Genomic DNA, 22,449 nt, shown 5'->3' with positions numbered 1-22,449 from the left:
CGAGAAATTTATGTGATTTTTGTCCGAAGCCTTTCTTAATCACTCCCGAGTCCAGTGAGAGCCTCACTGGACTCGGGAGTGATTTCGTTGGATTGGAAAAGTGCCACTGTATCTTCAGTACATAAGGGCCGTTCTAAGAGTGAAGTGGGAAATTACCGCCCGGTTAGTGTAACTTTAGTAATAGGGAACATCATGTAGACTGTAATGAAGGGTGGAATTCAGGATCACTTAGATAGAAATGGAATTCTGAAGGATACTCAGCATGGATTTGTAAAGGGAAAATCATGTTCAACTAATCTGATTAGTTATTTCGATATTTCGATATTTCGATATTCAAGAATAATGTACTCAGGGAATAATTTCGACATTGTGTATTTTAATTTCAGCCAAGCATTTGACTCAGTCCCACATGATCGGTTATATATAAAATAACTTTATAAGATGGAACAGTTTGGAATCACAGGGAAAGTCCTTAGATGGGTAGCTGGATGGTTTATATGTATCCCATGCATTTTTCTTCTCTGTCGCATGTCTAATTAGTTCATCTGACATCCATTTAGGCCTAAATCTTGAACAATATTTCTTAGTTGGTATGAAAAGCCTAGTAGCTTCCAAGATTATTTCTTTGAATGCTTCCCATTTTGAATTTGCTGTTGATAACGTCATCAATTGGTCCCAACGTATAGAATTTAAATACTGTCTCAGACCACCGTAGTCATCTTAACGAAAGCAAAAACCCTTCTCTTTACCCCTGATGGTAGTTACCTCTTTGAGTAAATCCCACTTCAGCACACTGTGATCACTGCCACCTAGTGGTTCCTTTACCTGCAGATTCTTAATGCATTAAGAATCGCTACTGATAATCAGATCAAGAGTATTACTCCCTCTAGTTGTCTCCCGAACATGTTGCTGTAGAAAACAATCATCCAATAAATCCACAAAAGCCTTGCTAGTGTGTGTGAGTGACCAACCCACAAATTCCAGTCAATATCTGGGAAATTAAAATCCCCCATTATAAGACACTCTGATTTACTGGCCCGCTCTATTTCTCTTCACAATTGCTCATTATACTCATCAGATTCATTAGGGCTATAACACATACCTACTCTCATTTTTCCTTTCCCAGTGCTTATGTCACAACAAACAGACTCAACGTTGCATTGTCCACCAACATCAATTGGATACACTTTTTTGGATTTTATGTGTTCTTAACTAACAGCATAACCCCTCCTCCCTTCCTGTCCTGTCTATCCTTTCTGTACACATTGTACTCCCCAAATTCCAATTCTGCATTGCATATGTCTGTGTGACACCACATCTCTGATATTCCAACAATATCTGCCTTTGATGTGTTGAGTAGCACTTCAAGCTCATCAAATTTATTAACTATAGTGCTAGCATTGGTGTACATGCAAGTATACATGCACCTGTTTCTACTCTTAGTTACCCTAACACAAGCCCATGTATTTACTTGTTCCACTATAACTCCCAGCAGTAAAATTTCCGGCACGCGCGCGCTAACTATGCGCCCCGGGAGATAGAGTTAACCTTTATAACACTCAGAATTTCTTTCCTGATTAAATGAACCAACTGATGACGGAACTGCGAAAGTCCAATGTCAGGACTCTTGGTTCTTCTCATTCTTAGTTTAATAATTGTTAATTTTTATGTATGATGATCCAAGGGGAAAAGAATGCACTTTTTTGCTCTTGGGGAATTTTTTTTTATATTTTTTAATTTCCCATTTTAATTTCTTCTTATTTTAACCATACGGATTAGGAGGTAAGTTTCGTGATATTTATAATTAATACTGTTACGTTTAAAGTATAACTTCAGATTTGATAAATATAAGAAAATTTACATTATCACAAATATTTTCACAAAGAGAGGATATAACAATGAAACATTAAGCAAGATAATTGAAGGTATGACAATAACACAATAAAATACTAAATAAAGACTTTATAGTTAAGTTTTACTCTTTTCAGCAGAGAGTATCTTCTGTGAGCATTACTTAATCCCATGATTACTGCTTTTGTACCTTTAAATTCCTTTATGGTCAGTGATCAGCCCCAACAAGTATCACGCAGGGGCGAGACAGCAAATCTTCAATCTTTCGCGAGTCGTGTTTCCTAGTTAGCAGTTTCAGGAGTGTTATGATGTTTTTGGCAGGGACGAGCCGTTCCGAGAGTACAAAGGGTGCAGTGCACCCGGGCGCCTGTTCACCACCTCTCTCCAGTCAACAATCATGGATTACCCTTCTGATATCCTCTTCCTGAATCCCGAGCAGCATCAAAAACTTGTCACTGACATCATCACCCTTTCCTGCAATCAATCTATGCCCAAGAAAAAACCTCTTCCAAGTGCTGTACCATAGTGGCCTCATGAACTCGAACGCCTACGCTGGACTGTTCATAACAAGAGGAAAGCTTTTCAGAGAGCTCGCACCTCTTGGCCAGCTACTGATGTGGAAGCCCTTCGTGAAGACTACAGGAGGACCAGGAACCAATACACTTCCATGATCAGGCAGCGAAAAAGAACTACATGGGAGCGGCTGGTTACCACCACTAGTAACTCGGACCCTTGGGGAGTGGTGTACCGAGTTACCACCAACAAACTGCCAAGAGGAGACGTAGTCCATTTCACAATAACACCATGAGGAATCATGACAACGTCATGGGAGCAATCCATGATGAATATCTTGGATACTCTCTTTATCAGCGACGCCGATCATTTCACAACACAACAGCAGCAAATTTGTCTAGATAATGACAATTACCACATTGACTCTGTGGAGGAAGAATTTAACACTGAAGACCTGCAGCAAGCCCTTGGCAAAATGGAGGATAAAAAATCCCCAGGACTCGATCGCACTGAACCAGAAATATTAAAAAAGGTCGCCCAGGTAAATCCACAATTTCTGCTTAACCTGTTCAATAAATGCCTAACCCAGGGATCCTTCCCAAAAAACTGGAAAAAAGCTGAACTAAAGTTAATACTCAAAAACCTATATTCACTTAAATATGGTTCTTTTTTTTTTTTTCCTTTTAATTTCTTGTTAACTGCCGGAGTGCCGCTCTGACTGGAAAAAAAAAAAAAAAAAAACTGAATTGTTTAATTTGTTCGTTTTACTTATTTATTTACTATTATTTTTAAAATTTTTGTTTTTATTTTTGCATTTGTAACATATATTTCGTGCGATACATATCATGGAAGTCATTATATACAGAGGTTGAGTGGCTCGTTGTTCGTCACAGTTCTAGGAATGTAACTACGACAAAAGTTAAGGACTTCCTGTACTCTACTAGATGGCTCTACGAGTCAATTTTGAAATTCTGCACACTGTTATAGTACCGTAGAATCTTTATAGTAAATTTTCTTATCACTAGATGGAACTGCATGCCAACAGAAGACCTTAGTCAGCTGAAGGGGATGTATCAGGTTTCTATAGCTATATATGTCCTGGCAATAATACTAGTAGTTTTCTTTCAGTCTGTTAGCTTTTGGAGTGAGTATAATTTAAACTGTTACCTGTTTCGTACTATGTTGAAAGATTTCATTACGAGTTCTTTTTTTTTTTTTCTGAGACAGTTTAAGTAAACAGTATTATTCTAATTGTGTAATCAATGAATTACTTGTAACTTCTCTTGGACAATTTGTTTTCTAGAAATGGTGAGTTGGTTGTATTTTAAATCGCATTTAAGTGATCGGTTTTGAACCAGGAATTTCTATACAAACCGGAAGGTTTTTACTATGTATTCAATTTCATTAATGTTCAGTTGATCTTTGACAATTAACAAAGAAAGCGTGAATTATTTATGAACAACAGAAAATATTTTGAAAATGTATGTAGAAGTGTGGTATGTGGCATTCACTTCACTTGTAGCTCCATCCATTTTTTTTTTTTTTTTAAGAGAAAATAATTTGGAGTACATTAAAAGCACCAAACCAAAATTTACTTAAATAAGACATCAAAGATCACTCAGTTTATTTTTGTCAATTATGAAAGGATAACATATTATAATGCTACGTTTGATTTTCTGACGTTATATCCATAATTGCGCGGGAGATCTGTCGACCGATAACAGACTTAAACCTACTTTAATACCAATTAATAATTGACTTAAACAGAAAATATGTGCTTTAGTCAAGGCTTAATAAAATCGGCACTCACCTCAATGAACCGTTATGGTTACACCGATGTGGTGCACCTCTCTCTCTCCTCCGGGCTTAATTTTTTAATTTACAATCTTTAGTTTTCGATTCTAAACTTCTGATTTTAGTTTTTTAATTAGAGACTTCCCTTCCCTTTTCGCAATTCATGTAACCATAACGGATCATTGAGGTGAGTGCCGCTTTTATTAAGCCTTGACTAAAGTACATATTTTCTGTCATAATTTTAAGGCATTTTAAGCTCTTGCTATTTAAAATTACGGTAATTGACTTAAATCGATGGATAAGCATCCCCCCCCCCTCCTCCCCATTTTTATCGAAGCTTATGAACACACTTGTCTTTGCTTGTAGATTTTTAAGAATTTCATCACAATAAATTCGACGACAGTATGTCAAATATTCAGTTTCGGTTTTCAAATAGATGCATTAGACTGCGCAAGGGCCAGTGTTTTAGGGCCCTCCAAAAATGATTATAAACTCCGTGTGCTGTGTGTGTGAAATACAGGGTGATTCTTAATTACATACAGTAATGTGAGAATTGTGATCCACATCAAAAATTAAGCAAAAAGGTTCCCATAAAGATATGGTTGCAAACACGTTTTTAGTGAAGCGTATTTGTTCGATTATGTTTTGTTATGGTAGGATCAAATTGGACGAGTACATTATATTAGGAACTATGACGTAAGGAGTATTCTAAGTAGGCTACGTTAGGAACGCCTTTTTTTTCCAGTGTATCTGCATCGTGGCTTTGACTAAATGTTTACAAAAGATGCTCAAAATGTATAACTGTCCCGCGACACCAAGAATTCCTGGTCCGCTCAAAAGCCCCAAGCACGTTCCGTTTGTTGTCACAGCTTCTTCAATCAAATGCCAAGCCCCGTCACTCGAGATGTGCGAAAGTCCAAGCCTACAGGCAGCTGGATTACTGGAGAACGCCACAAATTCCATTAGGGGCTTTATTTGTCCATACAATCATAAGATTAGCAATCGCGGAGGTCACAAAACTGGCCCGTTTCATCCTCCATCGATGGGAATAGTGAGCATCCAAAGACTATTTTACGTAGCGGTAAAAATGAGTAGATATTTCGTCAAGCATAAATCATTCTTCGCGTTGCCAATGCTACATCTCACAGTAGTTGAGGTAGGTCAGTTAAAAATGGTGCATTAGGCTTAGCTGCCGATGCACCATAAAACATCGATAAAAATAAATTAACTAATTAATAACACGTTAAAATTGTTGTAGTTGTTGAAGGTTTTGACGTTGAAGAGCTACTGCGGCCATATAGTGTGCCTTTCAGCTTCTTAATATAATAGTTTCAAGTTTGTAAGTTTTTAGAAGTGACAACATCCTTATCTTCTCAGAAAGGAAAAAATTCACATAAGTTTGCTTAATTTCCCAAGAAGTGCTTCATTGTTTACTCCTGTAAACTTCTGTGAGGCAGGAATGTTTCTAGCCTTTCCTGCTGATAATAGGAGCAGTTAATTAAAATATGTTTCACTGTGAGAACGTTATGGCAGGGAGTACACCGTGGATGGCCTTCGCTTCTGAGAAGGTAAAGATGAGTTATATGAGAGTGTCCAATGCGCGCTCTTGCAAGAATCACTTCTTTTCTTACTTTCCTGGTGCTGTGGAGGTCTAGAAGGATGGCTAGGTCTTAATTTCCATAAGTTTATCGTTGCTATTTTCTTGCCGTATATTTTTCTACTCAAATGTAATTTGAGTGGAAAATTCAAATGTAATTCATATCAATTACATTTGAATTTCATTGAATTTTATTCATTGTTTTACTGCCTGATCTGCGTTTTCATTTCCTAGTATTCCACAATAAGCTAGGATCCATCAGGATGCCACTGTATGTTGTTTGTCTTGTAGATGGATCAGTTTGGATCTTATTTGTTTCAGCAGCAGATGGTTCATAACTAAAAAAAACTGTAACTCTTCCCAAGGTTGATTAATTCATCCCTGAGTGAAAAAGCATCGGAACACTTCTAATCTCTGGCCAAAATTAAACCTTCCTAAATTGCATAGCCGCTATACCGCCGCATAGGGAAAACAACTATGAATGTAATCCTTCTCTAACTTATTCCAAAAATTTAAAGCTCTCTGGAATTAATGTTCTCGACTTCTGGTACCTTTAATTTTGTCTAATATTTTAATCATTTCATTTTTGAAATGATTCAGCGATAGTTTAATGTGCATTAAATTAATTTTCCTCGTCCGCTAGCCATAAATGCCCTTGAATGCAAATTTTAAACACTATCTGCATTCTATACTGTTAATGGGTGGCATTTAACAACTGTCCTGTAAACTTAAATTTTTCGAATGAGCAACACAATACTGTGTGGACTTAGTGTTCCTATTTGGCTTTATTATCTCAAATGAGATTTATGTCATAAAATAAGTGGAAATCTTGAAGAGTGTTTATTTAGTGAATAAAAGCACAGATTTATTTCTTCACCATGTAATATTTCTAAGAGTCTGGGAATTACTGTAACAAATTGGAGTAGTATGGTATTAAGGGTAAGTCGCTACAATGGATAAAATGGTGGTTGAGTGGGAGAAGACAGAGAGTGGTAATCAATGGACGCTGCTCTTCGTGGACTAATGTTATTAGTGGAGTCCCACAGGGTTCGGTGTTAGGCATACTGTTGTTTTGTATATTTATCAATGATATTGATGAAGGTTTGCAGATGATACAAAGGTTGGCAGGGTTGTTAATGACAATAATGGCAGTGTGCTACTGCAACAGAATCTAGAAAATTTGGGCAGATATGCTGAGAAGTGGCAACTGAAGTTTAACATTGACAAATGCAAAGTACTGCATATGGGTAGAAGTAACCCCAGAGGAACGTACCAACTGTGTGGTACTACACTTAGGGTGGTAGAAAATGAAAAAGACCTGGGAGTGATTGTGCAGTCAGATATGAAGTTTTCTGAGCAATGCAGACTGGTTGCCAGAGCAGGTCATGGGGTGTTGTCAATGATATACAGGAACTTTGCTAGCAGGGAAAAGGAGGCGATTATCCCTTTGTATAAGTCAATGGTCAGGCCACGCCTTGAGTACAGCGTACAGATCTGAAGGCCTCATTTTAGGAAGGATGTAGAGTTTCTTGAGCGTGTACAGAGAAGAGCAACAAGATTGGTGAGGAGAACGAAGGGGTCCTCTTACCAAGAAAGACTTAAATTCTGCAAATCGTAGTGGCTGGAGACTGGGCTCCTGCGAGGTGATCTGATTGCGGTGTATGAGGCCTTGAATGGGTTGAGCACGCTGAATTCTGATGGGATTCTTCCGCTTGCTCAGATTACGAACCTGTGGGGGTATAAATTTAAATTGAGGAAAGACGGTTGTAGAATAGATGCACGGAAATTTGCCTTTAGCTAGCGGGTGGTAAATTGTTGGAACAGACTTCCATCTGTCGTTGTGGAAGTTGATAGCTTAAATAAATTGAACAAACGTTTAGAGGGAATGGTTGTATGATTTTTTTTTTAAGCTGATGCTACGTAAGGTGCTCATACGCATGCTTTCTTGCATCACATGCCTCTCTTACTACTACTACTATTTTTTTGTTTGTTGTTGTTTGTCTATTTTTGATTCTCATGTTTTCTCTTATTTCAATTTTAGAGTGAATCATTGGCCAATATGGATCCCCAGGTAGAATGTTCTAATAGTAATAATGTTCTTAGCCAAATTCCTATAGACAGTTCTGAAAATGAGGTACTAAAAAGTGAACATCAAGATCTTCCAATAACAAATATCTCAGAAATAGAGTCTACTGATGAAAAAACTGAAAAGGCTAGGAAGGAAGGCAGTTCTGGAAATGAGGTACTAAAAAGTGAACATCAAGATCTTCCAATAACAAATATCTCAGAAATAGAGTCTACTGATGAAAAAACTGAAAAGGTAAAGAGGAAATTTGATTTATTTGTATATTAAATACAATAATGGAGATTTTTAATATAGTGAAATTACTTGTACCTTACGTAAAATTTGTTAGATGAAGATGCACATTGATTTCATACATTCGCTAGTTAAATATGATTTTTCCTTATCCATTTGTTACCTTACTTGTGTGTGAAGTAAAGTAGCAAATGCAAGATACGGACTGGTAAGTTTTAGCCCAGCAACCCTCAACAATTTTGTCCCGGTCTATTCAAGAAGCGTGTGCATAGCACACGCTTCTTGAATAGACCGGGGTTCGAGCCCGTATCCACCTAATACGGAGGATGCGGCAGGTCAGGGAATAACCACCGCATATTCCCAGCCCGGATAAAGGGTGAGGGTTGGAGTCAGGAAGGGCATCCGGCCGTAAAAATTGCATGCCAAAACAATAAAAACGCTGACCCCATATAATAATGGGAAAAGGCGAGGACAAAAAAAAAAAAAAAAAAATTTTCAAGTGCGGTCTTACAATTTTCTATTACAGTAGGATTATTACCTTCCTATCTCTACGAACAAATATACAATGAATCACCAATCGGACACCATGGGCCTTCCTTGCCATTTGTCTGTACTACTCAGAGAACTTCATGTCCGATCGTATCTAACTCCTAAATCCTTTTCTTCCTTTACTGGTTGTAATTGATCCACACCAAAGTTATTTTGGGGTTGCTATTTCCCAAGTGTAAGAACTTGTATTTTTCTGCATTAAAACATAGCTGCCACTTTTCTGACTATCCTGAAGCCTAACATAGCGATTCTAAAGAAGCATGCTTCATGCGGATCTGCCACTCTTCCCAATCTTCACAAATTGACAAATTACACATCATGCATTCTGTCCCTTCATCGATTTATTATGAAAATCTGAAACAACAGCGATCCCAGTATCGCTCCTTTGGGGATAAATTAACTGTCACTCGAGAACGCTTTTATCTGCCCATGTGTATTATTATCCATAAATTTCGTATGCTGTCTAGGCAATATATTTGATTTGGTGGACAAGAAACCCGGGAGGAGGGAGCCTTGCTGTCTCGACGCCTGAGGCCGACTAACTTAGTCACAGAGTTAAATTAAACCCATCCTTAGGAGATAGTAAAATTTCTATCTCCATTTCTAACATTAGAGTAATCTGAAGAGTAGCCATCAATCACAAACCCTCCGCTTCCCGCTTTGTAACCGCCCAGCGATCTATCACAGAATTTTACCGTGATCCGAACATCTTCAAGCTTATACAGTAATCTCTTATGGAGGACTGGGTTAAATGCTTTGCTAAACTCCAAATAAACAATTCGGAAATTATTTCCTACATCCAAGTCATGAGTAATTGTGTCAAAATAGCTAACCAGGCCAGTTAAATATAATTTTACCCAAATAAAACCGTGTTGTGTAACCTTCAGAATTCTATTTCTATCTTAAAAGACCTTGTATTGTACTATTTATCACTGCCTCCGTGATTTTGCTTACCACTGGAGTCAGACTGACCAGTCTGCAATCCACTTCACTCTTAGATCCGCCTTTATTTATTTGGTGATACGTTAATGGCACATTTGCAGTGAATCACCAAGCGTACCCTCGAATAACTCTCACGGTTGCAAGGTATACGGATGAGATCCTTGATCCTTATGTTAGACTCCTTTTGCAGGAGCAGTTGGTTTAGACTTACCTTTAATGGATGTTAATACACGTCTTCATGGCTATCCTAGGGAACAAATGCATTCACAGCCCGTGTGGAATCGCTATCCAAACCGCAATTCAATAGAACATGTCTTGGATACTCTAAGCTAGTGTTGCCTGTACAGACTTGCCGAGAAACCTCAGCTCTTACGCTAGAATGAGACTTTACGCCTCCACTACTAATTAACCTTCTTTTTTGCCAGTAGTGGGAGTCGATGTTAAGCTTTTTCTGCTATTACTATCCACGGGAATCAAGGATTGCCAGGCTGTGTTTCTGTGGATTATTGGTACGACAGTGTGCTCGCTTGCTGACCTTTTGTCATAATCTAATAAAAGGTGTTTTTTTCTTTTATACATATTTTTGTGTTTTGTTCCTTCCACAGCATTTATGTAATCATGAGTAATAATATTCGAATATTAAGCTTATTAACCATCATACCATATAATTTTGTAATATCAAAATAAATTATTTGTGGCGATAGAAAAATGATTTTGTAACCACTGTTTCAACATGTTTTAACATTAATTGAAGCATCATGAAAACAAGTAAATATTGTTTCATCTAGCATGTGAAAACAGGCCAAGACATAACTGTTTTACACGTCACTTGTTTATGCGTCCTACATTCTTTCGTTGTGGAAGGAATGCATTCTCTTGTTGCAGTATCATGATAGTGTATTCACTTGTTGCAATGAGTTTTGTGCAATACATTTCTGTGTTGCAGTGAAAGAAGTTTTATAGGTCATAATCTTGCAGCATAAAATGCAAGGGTGTTAACCTTGTGATTATGAGATTATCAGAGCACACCTTCTTAGTGGTGTGCATCAAACCTGCACGTAGTTCAGTGGTTGAAAGCAGCAATCCAAACTCCCACGCAGAGCGTTGAAGAACAGACAGTTGTTGCAGGACAAATTCTTTGTTTGTTTAAAGAAGATTGCGCGGAATAGACTGGTTTGTAATGCAGGTGAAGGCTCAAAGTCGGAAACAGCTAATGTAAGATTGTAGTTCGCACATGTTGGGGGATAAGTGTCTGCGAGAGAGAGAGAGAGAATAGGTCGTCATCGAGATCCTTTCGACTTCGAACGTTGATTGATTGTGGGCAAAACGTTCAGATGTCAGTATCTCGACTACATCCAACCTGGTTAAGTGCTCCCATTCTGTGGTGTCACGGATCTACCTCGACTGGCTCAACAGCGGTCGAACAAATAGCCAAAATCACAGGTGGGACAGCCCGTGTGGTCAACACCTCTCGTGAGCGCCGTGCATCTTGTCTCGTAACACAGCAGCGACGCAGCACAGTGGCCCAGCTGACCATCCGTACAGCACTGGAACATCAAGAGCAATATCCGCATGATCTAATACGCCAGATATTAGCTCATATAGGCTGTGGCACTCAACGGCCGTCACAGGCGCCCATATTCACTGCGAGACATAAGAAACTGGGCCTCACATGGGCATGCCAGCACCAACACTGGACCACCGACTTGTCGAAATCTGTCTCATGGTCTAATGAATCCCGTTTCCAACTCTGTCATGCTAATGGGCGTATCAGCATTTGGAAAAAGCAACACGAGGCCATGGCACTTAGATGCACTGTTGGTGTTCGGCAGGCTGGAGGCGGTGGTGTTATGGTTTGTTGAATGTTACCGTGGCATGCCCTTGATCCTCTGATCACTGTTAATCAGTGACTCGATGGGATGCCTACCTTGCTATCATCGCCGAACAAACACACACTTTCATGATTATAGTAGACGACTCTGGCATCTATTCACATGACAACGCGCCGTGGTACAAGCCCGGTAAGTTGCTAATTAGTTTCAGGAACATGACAATGAATTCTCTATCCTCCCATGGCTTTCCTGCTCATCCCATTTCAACCCAATTGAGCATGTTCTGGCTCTACTGGAAAAGGACATTCGATGCTATGACGATCCACGTGACAATGTGCGGTTTTTGCTGGACTCATTTGTGCAACGCATGAGTAACGCTATCACACCCTGCAATACATTGTGGAATAAATGCCAAGATATGTACGGGCTGTATTACAGTCAAAAGGTGTATAAGGTATGTTCGTTTCAGACGGCGCCTGGGATTTCTCCCATCTCCGCGAAAGAAAGGTGGCCCCACGAGGTATTAAGTAGGGGTTGCTAATTCAAAGCCAACTCAAGGTATATAGCGCATTAACATTTAAAGCATATTGTGCTGTGTGTATTATGTCTATATAAAAGTGTGTGTGCTCGTGATATGATTTGCATGCTGTCCGCACAACATGAAGGTAATGAAGGAAATATAAGTAACATATATATCTTTAAAGGGATCGGCAAATAAGTGAATTTTGCTGGACGTATTGTTTAGTTGTAACTGTCCTCAGGTTCTGCGGGAGTGGAGGCATAATCTGACTGTGGTTAATATGGATAGACAGACATATTAATATGACAGACTGGAAAACGTATTTGAATAACGATCTTATAATATACATCTTAACAAAATATTCATACAGGACGATTCCGAAAGGTCTGGCCAAAGTTGGAGAGTATTATTATTATTATTGGTCTTATATTATTTCTCCACGATGGGGGGTTCCACCTCGTTATGGGTACTGCTACCAATGTGGTTGTTGTTATGTCTGGTGTTACTGTTGGTCAAGGAACTCTCTCACTATCCTACAGGTGTTCAGGATTGCTACTCCTGGAGTTCCTTGTAGGTGTTCGCTGGGAAACCTATTGTTGCTAGGCTGTTATGAAGGGTTTTTGGCACCATACCGGTGATTGACACGAGGATCGGGATGGTCGTTACCCTGTCTTAGGTTCTTGTACTTCCTGGTTTTTTCCCCATGGGTTTTCTGCAGATTGCCAGTGTTGGGTACCGCTGGGTTAATCAGATAGGTAGCCTTTTCCTTCTTGTCCACAAGGGTGATATCCGGTGTGTTGTGCGGGTTGTCCTATCCATTATTATGGCGCGGTCCCAGTACAGCTTGTGGATTGGGGTCTCTAGTACTGCCTGGGGCTCGTACTTGTAGTACGGTACACTTTCTTAGACCAACTGGTAAAGTGTAAAGTGTGTTTAGGGTCAAGCGGCACCAGGGGTTTCCCCCATCTCCACGTAGTTTACATTGTGGGTGAACCAGTTGACTGGAAAAGGCAGAGATTCAAAAGTGTATGGACTTTGTATATGTGTGATGCCTTGTACCGTTGTTCATCTGGTCATTTAGCCGCCAGACCCCTACTGAGGCCCGACGTTGTCCCACTTTCGCCCCGTGGAGGCAGACCAGGTACTCACTAGTATATAGTTCACTCTGGCAGGTCCTGCCACCTAATTTTCTGAGATTTCAGTGGCTAGGACCTGAAAAAAAAAAAAAATATCGCGTACGCGTCGCGGGGAGTGCTAGAAGTCCAAAATGTTGGGCAAAATTAATTTAGATTGGTGATTTTAGATTGTCTGGGGCATGTTCACGTTGCTGTCAGATAGAGTGGGGTGAAGGCTGAAGACTAGGGGGCAGATAGACAGAAATATGGAGCCGAAAGGAAGGCAACTCCAGTTTATAGTGGGGCATGCTCATGCCCCACCAGAGGGAAGAAATAGGGTGGCAGGGGGGAAGGGGACAGCAAACTGTCCCCTCCCCGCTCTGCCAGAACAGGTAAGACAGTGAGCCAAACAAGGGAGCTGGCTCAGGTTGCCAATGTGGCCTGTGTGCATGAGTGGGAGCAAACCAGACCGTAGGGTCAGGTCCACACCATCCAGAAAAACTTAAGGCCCAGCAGAGGCGATCCAATGTTGGTTTGGCTGAATAGGTTGTGCAAAATGTCACAGTTGGGAGTCATTCATGGGACTGTTGTCCCGTCCGGTAGTCAATGTTCTGGGAAGTGGAGTTTTGTCACTTCTCATAAGAGTTCCAGTTTTGTCTTGCATGAAGGATCAAGCAGTGAAACCTGACATCTGGTTGGGGGTCTCTGAGAAGCTTTGTTTGACACATCTATTCGAAGTTTGCAGGCAGAGGAATGGTCAAGCGTCTAGCATACAGGTTCTGGGCAAACTTGGTGAATGCTATATATGAGGCTTCATCTTCCAGTAAGTAGTGTTCCCGGTTTTTGGGATTAAGGCGCACTTGGATGATTAATTCAACACGAAGATCTTCATAAAATTCGCAGTCATACGTCTGGTGTCCCCAGGTCTCCACAGAGCCACATGCACACATTGGGTTGTTTTCGAGTCCGAGTAGGTGTAATTTGTGGCGGATCGCTCCATGTCCTGTTAGGAGATACGTGCTGTACAATCCAGGGCAAAGCCATACCGGAGATACTGTGGATATATTTGTTGTAGATCGGGGAGGAACCTCCGCGTGACTTCCCCTTTTGTGGAGGTCGTCCAGCGCTGCTGCCATATCGATCGCAAATAGATCTGGAGTCTTTTCTTCTCCACTGTCCGATTTGCAGTTGGGTCTGTGGTGTGATCCTCGAAGGTAGTTGGATTTCCGCGTCTAAGCTGCTGTAACATGCCTAGGCGAATCACTTCAAGATCAAGAGGGAGGGTCCCAGTGAGTACTTGCGGCGCATGAGTAGATACAGTGCGGCACGCTCTGGTGAGGGTTAATAAAATCGGTCGGTGAATGATGTTGAGTAGCCGACGATTTACCGCCGTAGAGGCCTTATGGTGCTAGACACCAGAAGCATATGCAATCGCAGGGATAATGGCTGCTTTGTAAAGTATTGCTAGGGTTCTTCTTTTCAGCCCCCAGTCGCGGCGGGTAATCCTGGCAAACATGGCAGCGTAGTTTTTCATTTTCTTCTGGATGTATTTTAAGTGGGGTGTAAATGATAAATTTCGGTCCAGGATCACTCCTAGGTACTTGAGTTCTGTGGCCAACTTGATCGTTCTGTTGTAGATTTTTATCTGCGGTGGTCTGGTAGGAGTTAGATAGCCCTTTAGTAGGATAGATTGGGTTTTGGTGGCAAAGATATTCAGGTGACGAGTTTCAGTCCACTCTCTTAGTGTAGAAAGTGCTGAGTTGGCAAGCGTTTCCAGTTGTGCTCTTGAATCAGCAGAGAGGATTAGGGAAAGGTCATCTGCATATGCGAGCCCTTGCACGCCCCCTAGTTCCAGGGACAGGAACTCATCCAGCACGTAGTTCCATAGGAGGGGACCCAGTACAGAGCCCTGAGGGCAGCCCCTGTGTACCTGGCGTTCAACCTTGCAGTAGGGAGCCTGCACTAGGATCTTCCTATTGTTCAGGTAGCTCTGAATGCATCCATATAGGTTTGTTGGCAGGTTGGCAGCTCTTAGTCTTGCGAGGATGCTCTGCCACCAGAGGGCATCGAACGCCCTGCAAAGTCCACAGATATGAGAAGAAGGTATTTTCGTTGGCAGTTTGACGCGGCATTCATGATATATTCTAGTGCATCCAGAGTGGATTTCCCCGTTTTGAATCCGAATTGTTTGTCTGTTGTTAAATTTGCTGCGGTGTAATGTACTTCAAGCCTCTGTCTAAGAAGTTGTTCCAGGACTTTGCTGAGTACAGACAGGAGGGCTATAGGTTGGTAGGACTCCGGTATATGTGGCTGCTTTGATGAGTTTTTTATGATTAATTTTATGCTGGCTACCTTCCAATCCGAGGGGAACCAGCCCTGACGAAGACAGCGGTTATATAAGTCTAATAGCAAGTTCGGGGCATACTCGGCCACCTTTTTTACCAGTTCTGGTTCAAGCATGTCCAGTCCTGGGGTTCTTTTGTTTTTTATTTTTTGTACGGCAGTTTGTAAATCTTGCAGAGTGAATGGTTGTTCCACTCGGGCCGATTGGTAGATTTTGTTGGCGTGGCACAGCTGATGCTGTTGAGGTGCGTTGTCCTCTTCGATGGGTTTGAAGGTGGCATTGAGAATGTTGTTGACGGTGTCGTGCCAGTTGTTGGTCATGGTGCCTTGTGGGGTGATGGTGGAGGGCGTAACCTCTCCCCTTGGTAACTTGTTTGTGGTTATTCTATATATGATGCTCCCTGGGTCTGTATTGCCGACTGTGGAAACCAAATGCTCCCAGGATTTGGTTTCCACAGTCGGCAATACAGACCCACTTCCTTGATAGCTTCTGATGTATTATCCTGGCTACTTGCTCATGTCTATCAGTGTACTCAGTCTGGGTGATCACTTTGCATCTGGCGGTGATGTGTTGGATCGTTTCTGAGGCCAGGTGGCATCGTCGACGTCTATCATTGGACACTCCGGGCTCCTTTTCGAAGTATTTTCTATAGTTCCTGGTGTTAATTACCTGGTCTTGGATGGCGAGCATGAATCCTTCAGTCTCGGGGAAGAGCGTTCCGCTCGTGAGCCATGCATTGGAAGCAATGTTATCGATGCGGTCTTTATGGAGATCATTGTAATGTCTGCCATGGAGTGTTTTCTCTGTCCATCTTTCTAGCTTTGTTTGTACCTCCTGGTTGGGAGGGGACTCCTCGCGTAGGTTGAGTGGGGTATACCGCTTGTCTATCTTCCTTATGGCATGGTGGAGTGCTGCTCTGTGCTTCTGGAAGTAATCCTTCAGGTTAGCAATCGCTGTCTTCTGTTGCTCAATGAGGTCTATCAGGCCCCTTCCTTCTCCTTTCCGGGCAATTGACAGTCTCTCCACGTCTGATTTCGCGTGGTGTTGGCAGCTCTTGGTCATCATTGTCCTTGTCTTTCTCATGATATCCTCCAGCTCAGTGTTAGTCCAATCTGTGACCCCGAAGGAGTCACAGATTGAACTAACACTGAGTTATTATTATTATTATTATTATTAGCTGTATGGTGCAAGGAAGCTTGAGGCTTTTTCTGCACCAGTCAAAAAAAAAAAAAAAAAAAAATTCCTGAGTTACCCAGAGAGAGAGAGAGAATCACCAAGAAAGAGAAGAATGATAATATCCAGTTCAAGACCCTGGGTGTGCCAAGGCCATACTCACTACATGTGAGCCCCTGGGGTTAATTCGATTCGTTAAACAACGAAAAAGATTCTTATGAACATTGGACCGAACTTGCAGAATCGTTACTAGGGTTGATAGTGACCAAGGCAAATAAAAAACGGTGCTCCTTGAACACACGGAATTGGAAATTTTGCATTCTTTAATCATAAAAATGGCCCTCCCCCAAATTTGGCGCTCAGAGCACGTCCCCCATCTGCCTCACCCTAGTTACGGCACAAGACTTGCTGACATTTTCTATAAGTTTTGTTTTAAAGATATTGAGAGTGTTCGGAGGCTTACACGTTACACCAATTGTTCATAATAACCTTTTTTGAGTAACAATACAGACAGATGTCAACACGCCTTCACATTGACTGTTGCACACGCTCAAAATTATCAGGAGTGTTCCGGGATTGTGTAGCAGCCATATGGCTCGATCGAGTTGTAAGAAAGTTTGCAACTAAGCAGTTCAGTTTGGTTCCAAGAATGATTACTTTTCAGTAATTCAATGAATACTTAGTTAGACACGTTTTTTTCGACTTGCAGATTTTAAGAAATATTCCCCAAATTTACATGTACAAGTACACATACCAAGTACCAAGTTTACGAGTACACATGTATTGATACTCATTTTCCTAGGTTAGGTATTGCATATCAACAGTAGTTTTTTTTCAAAAATTTGAACACTCGGCGCTACCTAATTAGTGCGAATCAGTTGGATGATCCCACTGAGTTCAGTAAAATAACTTTCAACAAAAGCAGAGACTATTTGCCTGTTATTATCCATTCGATGTCTTTAATGCGTTTGGGTTAATCGTCTGCTGATTCATCCCTTTTGTCTTCATCTTCTTCTTTCTTTTTCTTTTTCACATATTTTACCTTCCCCCTTTTTTTTTTTTTTATTTCTTGGATCTACTGGGATGCTTGTTTGTTTACAAATAGTTAATAAAACGACTTCTGTCACTAACAAGTTTTTGAATGACAAAGGGCAAAATATGAACCCAAAATGCTTCCATAGGGTAGTTTATTTTATTATTTTATTCTATATATATTAATATATGATTTTATTAATTATATTGATAATAGTAAGCTTTTTATTTTGTTTTCTTATTATTATTTATTTTAGTGAATTGACACAGTGACACACCCAGAAATTTTGTTTGGATGGGAGAGATCGTACTTTCCAGAATAAAATATAGACTGTGAGGACTTCGAAGCTGGGAAAGTAGACATCTTAGGTGGGCCTGATTGAGGTATACAAAGTCCTTAAGGGAATCAGTAAAATGAACGAAAGAGAGGTATATATTTTCACTGATTGAAGAGAGAAAAGCCAGGGGTCTACAAATATACAATTTTTGGGCGTAATTGAGGGCTTGGTCTCATTAAGTTTTCTTTTTGACAGCATGTACTAGATCATTGCAATGAATTGCATCCGACGGTGGTCGAGGTGGAGTAAAGTCCTAAGTGAAAAAATTTTTTTAGTAAAGTCCAAAGTGAAATAGGATGGCCACTTTTTTGCGACGGAGAAGGTACAAGTGATTGAGAATTTTTTCTCTCCTTTTTTTTTTCCCCGCTTCCTCATATCATTTAGATATAATAGTAATACTAAATCTTAATACTAAAACATACTAAATAAATTGTTAAGAGTTCTGGTGTAAACAATGGTAAACGATATTTTTCTGAAAACTGGGTATATTCCATGTAACGAATTAGTATTATGCAAAGATCTGATTATATATACATTGGTATCTTGTGAAAGCGTTGTGTTTTGAGGTACTTTTTTCCCTTTATCCTTTGTGGATATACCAATGGATTGATAAACTCAGGTTTTTGTTCATTAATATTTTTTGGCTTGATTAACTGTTTAACGTATATATGTGTTCTAATCATTATTTTTATTTGTATAGCTGGAAGATACTTCAAAAGTAATATCAGAACCTGCTTGTCAAACGACAGAGAAATCAGAAAATCAGCAACAAAATGAAACACAAGACCAAATTTCTGCAGTGGAAAACGAGACTCTGAGTACAGAATATTCAGAAAAGGTAGAACACCTTCGATTACAATACGAAAGCAAAGAGAAGGATTTATTGAAATCAGAAGAACAGTTGCAAAATAAAATACTGCAGTTAGAAACAGAAAATCGGAAACTTAATGAAAAGGTATCAACGCTTGAATGCAATAAAAAAAATTTAGAACTTTCAGCAGGTGACGTAGCTTCTGAAGGTATGAACAATAGAATACAGGAACTGGCCGATAAGTTACATCGTACCCAAGAGAGTCTTGCTGCAGTGGCAGCTGATAAAAAAGAAGTCGAACAAGTGAAGTTGTTGAATGAAAGTGTAATTCAACTTGCTGGAACTTTAGATCGAGAAAACTGCGCTCTAAGAACGCAGGTGAGACTGGTACAAGAACAAGCTAGCCGATGCCAAAAGAGTTTATTGGAAACTCAAGAAATGAGGTCAGCGATAGAAGCAAGGATTTTAGAGATCAAGAGCCATATAAGTTCTTCTGGAGGAAATATACATCCTAATATTTCAGAATTGTCTCTAGGCGAAGCATCCAAGACATTGCACTCGATGAAAAATCTAACAAGCAGCCTTGAAGAAAAGGTAAAGCAATGTACAGCAGACAATTCTGATGCATTGGATATATGTCTAAAGCTAAAAAATTTGCAAGAAAATTTAGAGTCGATCATGGTTCAGTGGAATAAGAAGGGATAAAGTAAGAATGGTTTCAGCTAGTAAAAAAGAGACTGATTCTCTGATATGTAACTATTATATTAAATGAAATTATTCAAATTTAAGCTGATTTTTAAAATTTTTTTTATTTTTATTGAATAAGCTAACCAAATAACTCATTTTCAAAATATCTGTTGTATAAATGTAACTGTCTTTGTATAACATTTTCTATATGCAAACTCATATTAAAATTACCCAAAATACAAATACTTTTAAAAAGGAACCGGCACATTGATTTGTTACAGTTTATATAAATATTTTCTAATGATAGAATATAATACCAAAAGTGATACTTCGAATCAAACATCCCAAACACAATTTTCAAAGTTTTTATCCCTTAGCTTCGGCCTCAGTGATGGCAAGAACAAGTAAAATTCAAACAAAATAATTTAGGAAGAAAAATATTAAAATCGTATATAGAATGACGGTGTTAAAGTGCCAATCCCAAAACTATCTGAAATGAATACACTGAGTGAACAGAAATCATGGGATACCTACCTAGCAACGGGTAGGCCCACCTTTCGCCCGGATAAGGGCAGTCACACGACGAGGCATTGAGTTCACTAGTTCACGAAAGCGTTCCACAGGTATTGTATTTCCATCCATGTTTGCTGCACCGCTGTCCATAATTCTGTCACATTCCTGTGTGGAGAATCCAAAGCTCGAACGGACCTTTCCACAGCATCCCAAAGATGCTCCACAGAGTTCATGTCCTGTGAACGGGGAGGCCATTCCATAGTGGTAAAATCTGCGGAATGCCCTTCGAACCATGTTCTAGTAACCACGGCTCTGTGGGGAAGTGCATTGTCCTGCTGGAAGAGTCTATTGCCCTATGGGTGCACGATGGCCATGAAGGAATGCAGATGGTCTGCAAAGATGGACACATAATCTGGATCAATCAGAGATGCGTCTAGACGTACCAGAGGTCTCAACATGTGCCAGTTTAACACGCCCCAGACCATTACCGACCGTCCACTTGCCCGAACAGTTCCTTGTTGACATGACGGATGCATAGCTTCGTGCGGTTTTCTCCAGATGCGCACCCTTCCGTCCACTCGAAATAACTGGAAGCAGGACTTATTGGACCAGGAGACCCGTCTCCAATCATCCAAGATCCAGTGCCGATGTTCTTTCGCCCAGTTGACGCGTAGAGTCCTGTGTCGTGGTGTTAGCAATGGGACTCTTGTGGGTCGGCGGCTCCCATTAGCTATTGCGGCTGATTGCCTTGATGGTCTTGGTGGAAACGTTTCTGGCACCTCCCTCGTTGAAGTCGGCGGTGATTTGTGCCACTGTCGCTCTCCGGTTGGCTGAAACAATGCAAGATATACGTCCACGGCCACTTTCATCCACCACTTCTCTGCCCACTGCGCTGTCCACGATGGGATGTTATTCCCGAAATAGCGTATTCCCGATACACTCTTGATACTGTCGAAAGGGAACAGTGCAATTTCTGTACCACCTCCGCGATAGAGTGACCCATGTGTTGGGCACTCACTATCATCCCTCTTTCAAAGTCGATTAACTCACGACGTTTATCCATACTGACAACGAATTATCATCTACGTGAATGCAGTGTACCTATATACCTGCCAAGCGGTGGGTTCGTCCAGTAGCGAGAGGTGTGACAGCGTTGCGTTGCCCAGGAACCAGGTATCCCATAAATTCTTTCCTCTCAGTGTACAATGTAATAATACAAAACTATGATTGTTTATTGGCAGCTGGTATGAGAAAGTGGTGACGAGATTTAGCATTCTGATTTTGAAACGTTCTGGTTTCAAAAAACTATAGGTAATATTTTAACTTTAAAACAAGTCTATATTAATAAAGCTGCTATAATCGCATAAATCGCAACGTATCTAACTAAATATTCCTGAACTCCATCCAAACCGAAATAGATTCATGGCGTCGTATGTCGTATGCCTGAATGCGCTTGGAAATACCAGAGCAGACACACGTAGTCAATGGGGAAGGCATCTCAATAAGTAGTCTTTCATGAAAATAAGACCTGATTTTTGTTACACGGCAACGTACCTGTCATTCAGCTTTAATTATTCGAGGATTCCTTTCATAAAAAGGAGGTTACTGAGATCAATCACTCCGCACTCCCCCTTTCAACAGATTTAGCTCCATATTGCTTCTTTCTTTTCCAAGTTAAAAATAGACATGAAAGGGAAACGAATTTCATACCATCCAAATCATCCAAGAGAATGTAATCAACCAACCATCTAAAGGAGATGACTTTGGAGGAATTTCAATAAATGCTTTCAAATATTAAAAGGGCGATGTAACAATTGCATAGAGTTCTATTTTGGGACTATTTTGCCTGACTTTCGTAATATTTTTTTTTTATTACGACCTAATGAATAGCCTGTATCCAACATATATAACAAATTTTACGGACGTTTGTGCTCAGAGGACAAACTGTGAAGGCTTTACTACAGGAAGGTACTTGTTTCAACTGCCTTTGCACTAAATCGCCATTCATCACCCAACAAGGTATTTTTGTTGGACCTCAAATTCGCAGACTTATGAGGAACCCAGATTTTGAGGGAACTATGAATAAAAGATAAAAACAAGCATGGAGCCTTGTTGTTGAGAATTTCTTAGGGAACAGCAAGGATCCAGACTACAAGAATAAGTTGAAAATATGTTGGCAAACTTCAAGAAGTTGGGCTGCAACGTGAGGGTCAAGGTACATTTTTACATCCCACGTTGACTACTTTCCAGAAAATCTAAGAAATGTTAGTGAAGAAGAGGGTGAGAGGTTTCACCAGGACATTAAACACATGGAGATGAGGTACCAGGAGAGGTGGAATGTCAACATGATGGCTTACTATTGCTGGATGCTGAACAGGGACTGTAAATTAGAAGGATTTGAAAGAAAATCAAACGAAAATTTGACCCATTGTAGATCATTTTTTTAAAATGAAAGGTGAGTGTTTCGTGGACTTTTTACCACACTGCTCTTTTTAGCAGTGTTCACAACATGTATTTAAAT

At 40.3% G+C, this 22,449-nt stretch overlaps 1 protein-coding gene across 2 annotated transcripts; it reads left to right on the top strand.

The window, feature by feature from the left end:
- Nucleotides 1-3,403: 3,403 nt before the first annotated feature.
- On the top strand, nucleotides 3,404-19,460 carry LOC150091499 (uncharacterized). 2 transcript variants are annotated; one of them, XM_090375992.1, is made up of 3 exons: nucleotides 3,404-3,508; nucleotides 7,797-8,075; nucleotides 18,618-19,460. In XM_090375992.1, exons 2-3 carry the CDS (start codon nucleotides 7,815-7,817, stop codon nucleotides 19,431-19,433), a joined length of 1,077 nt encoding a protein of 358 aa, XP_090232118.1. In that variant the 5' UTR covers nucleotides 3,404-3,508; nucleotides 7,797-7,814; the 3' UTR covers nucleotides 19,434-19,460. The 2 variants fall into 2 exon arrangements, with proteins under 2 accessions (XP_090232118.1, XP_090232109.1); XM_090375983.1 differs by lacking the exon at nucleotides 3,404-3,508 and adding an exon at nucleotides 3,528-3,672.
- The last annotated feature ends 2,989 nt before the right edge of the window (nucleotides 19,461-22,449 follow it).

This window comes from Mastigoproctus giganteus, chromosome 1 (assembly GCF_048544385.1).
Source record: "Mastigoproctus giganteus isolate SK-2022 chromosome 1, ASM4854438v1, whole genome shotgun sequence".
Classification (NCBI taxonomy): Eukaryota; Metazoa; Arthropoda; class Arachnida; order Uropygi; family Thelyphonidae; genus Mastigoproctus; species Mastigoproctus giganteus.
Note: the sequence above shows the minus strand (reverse complement) of the source record. Positions and strands in the feature narration are given on the sequence as shown.

What these genes read in the sequence shown, in the direction of transcription:
- LOC150091499 (XM_090375983.1), top strand. An exon ending in CTGATGAAAAAACTGAAAAG is followed by an intron (nt 8,076 to 18,617) that starts GTAAAGAGGAAA and finishes TTATTTGTATAG; the next exon opens with CTGGAAGATACTTCAAAAGT.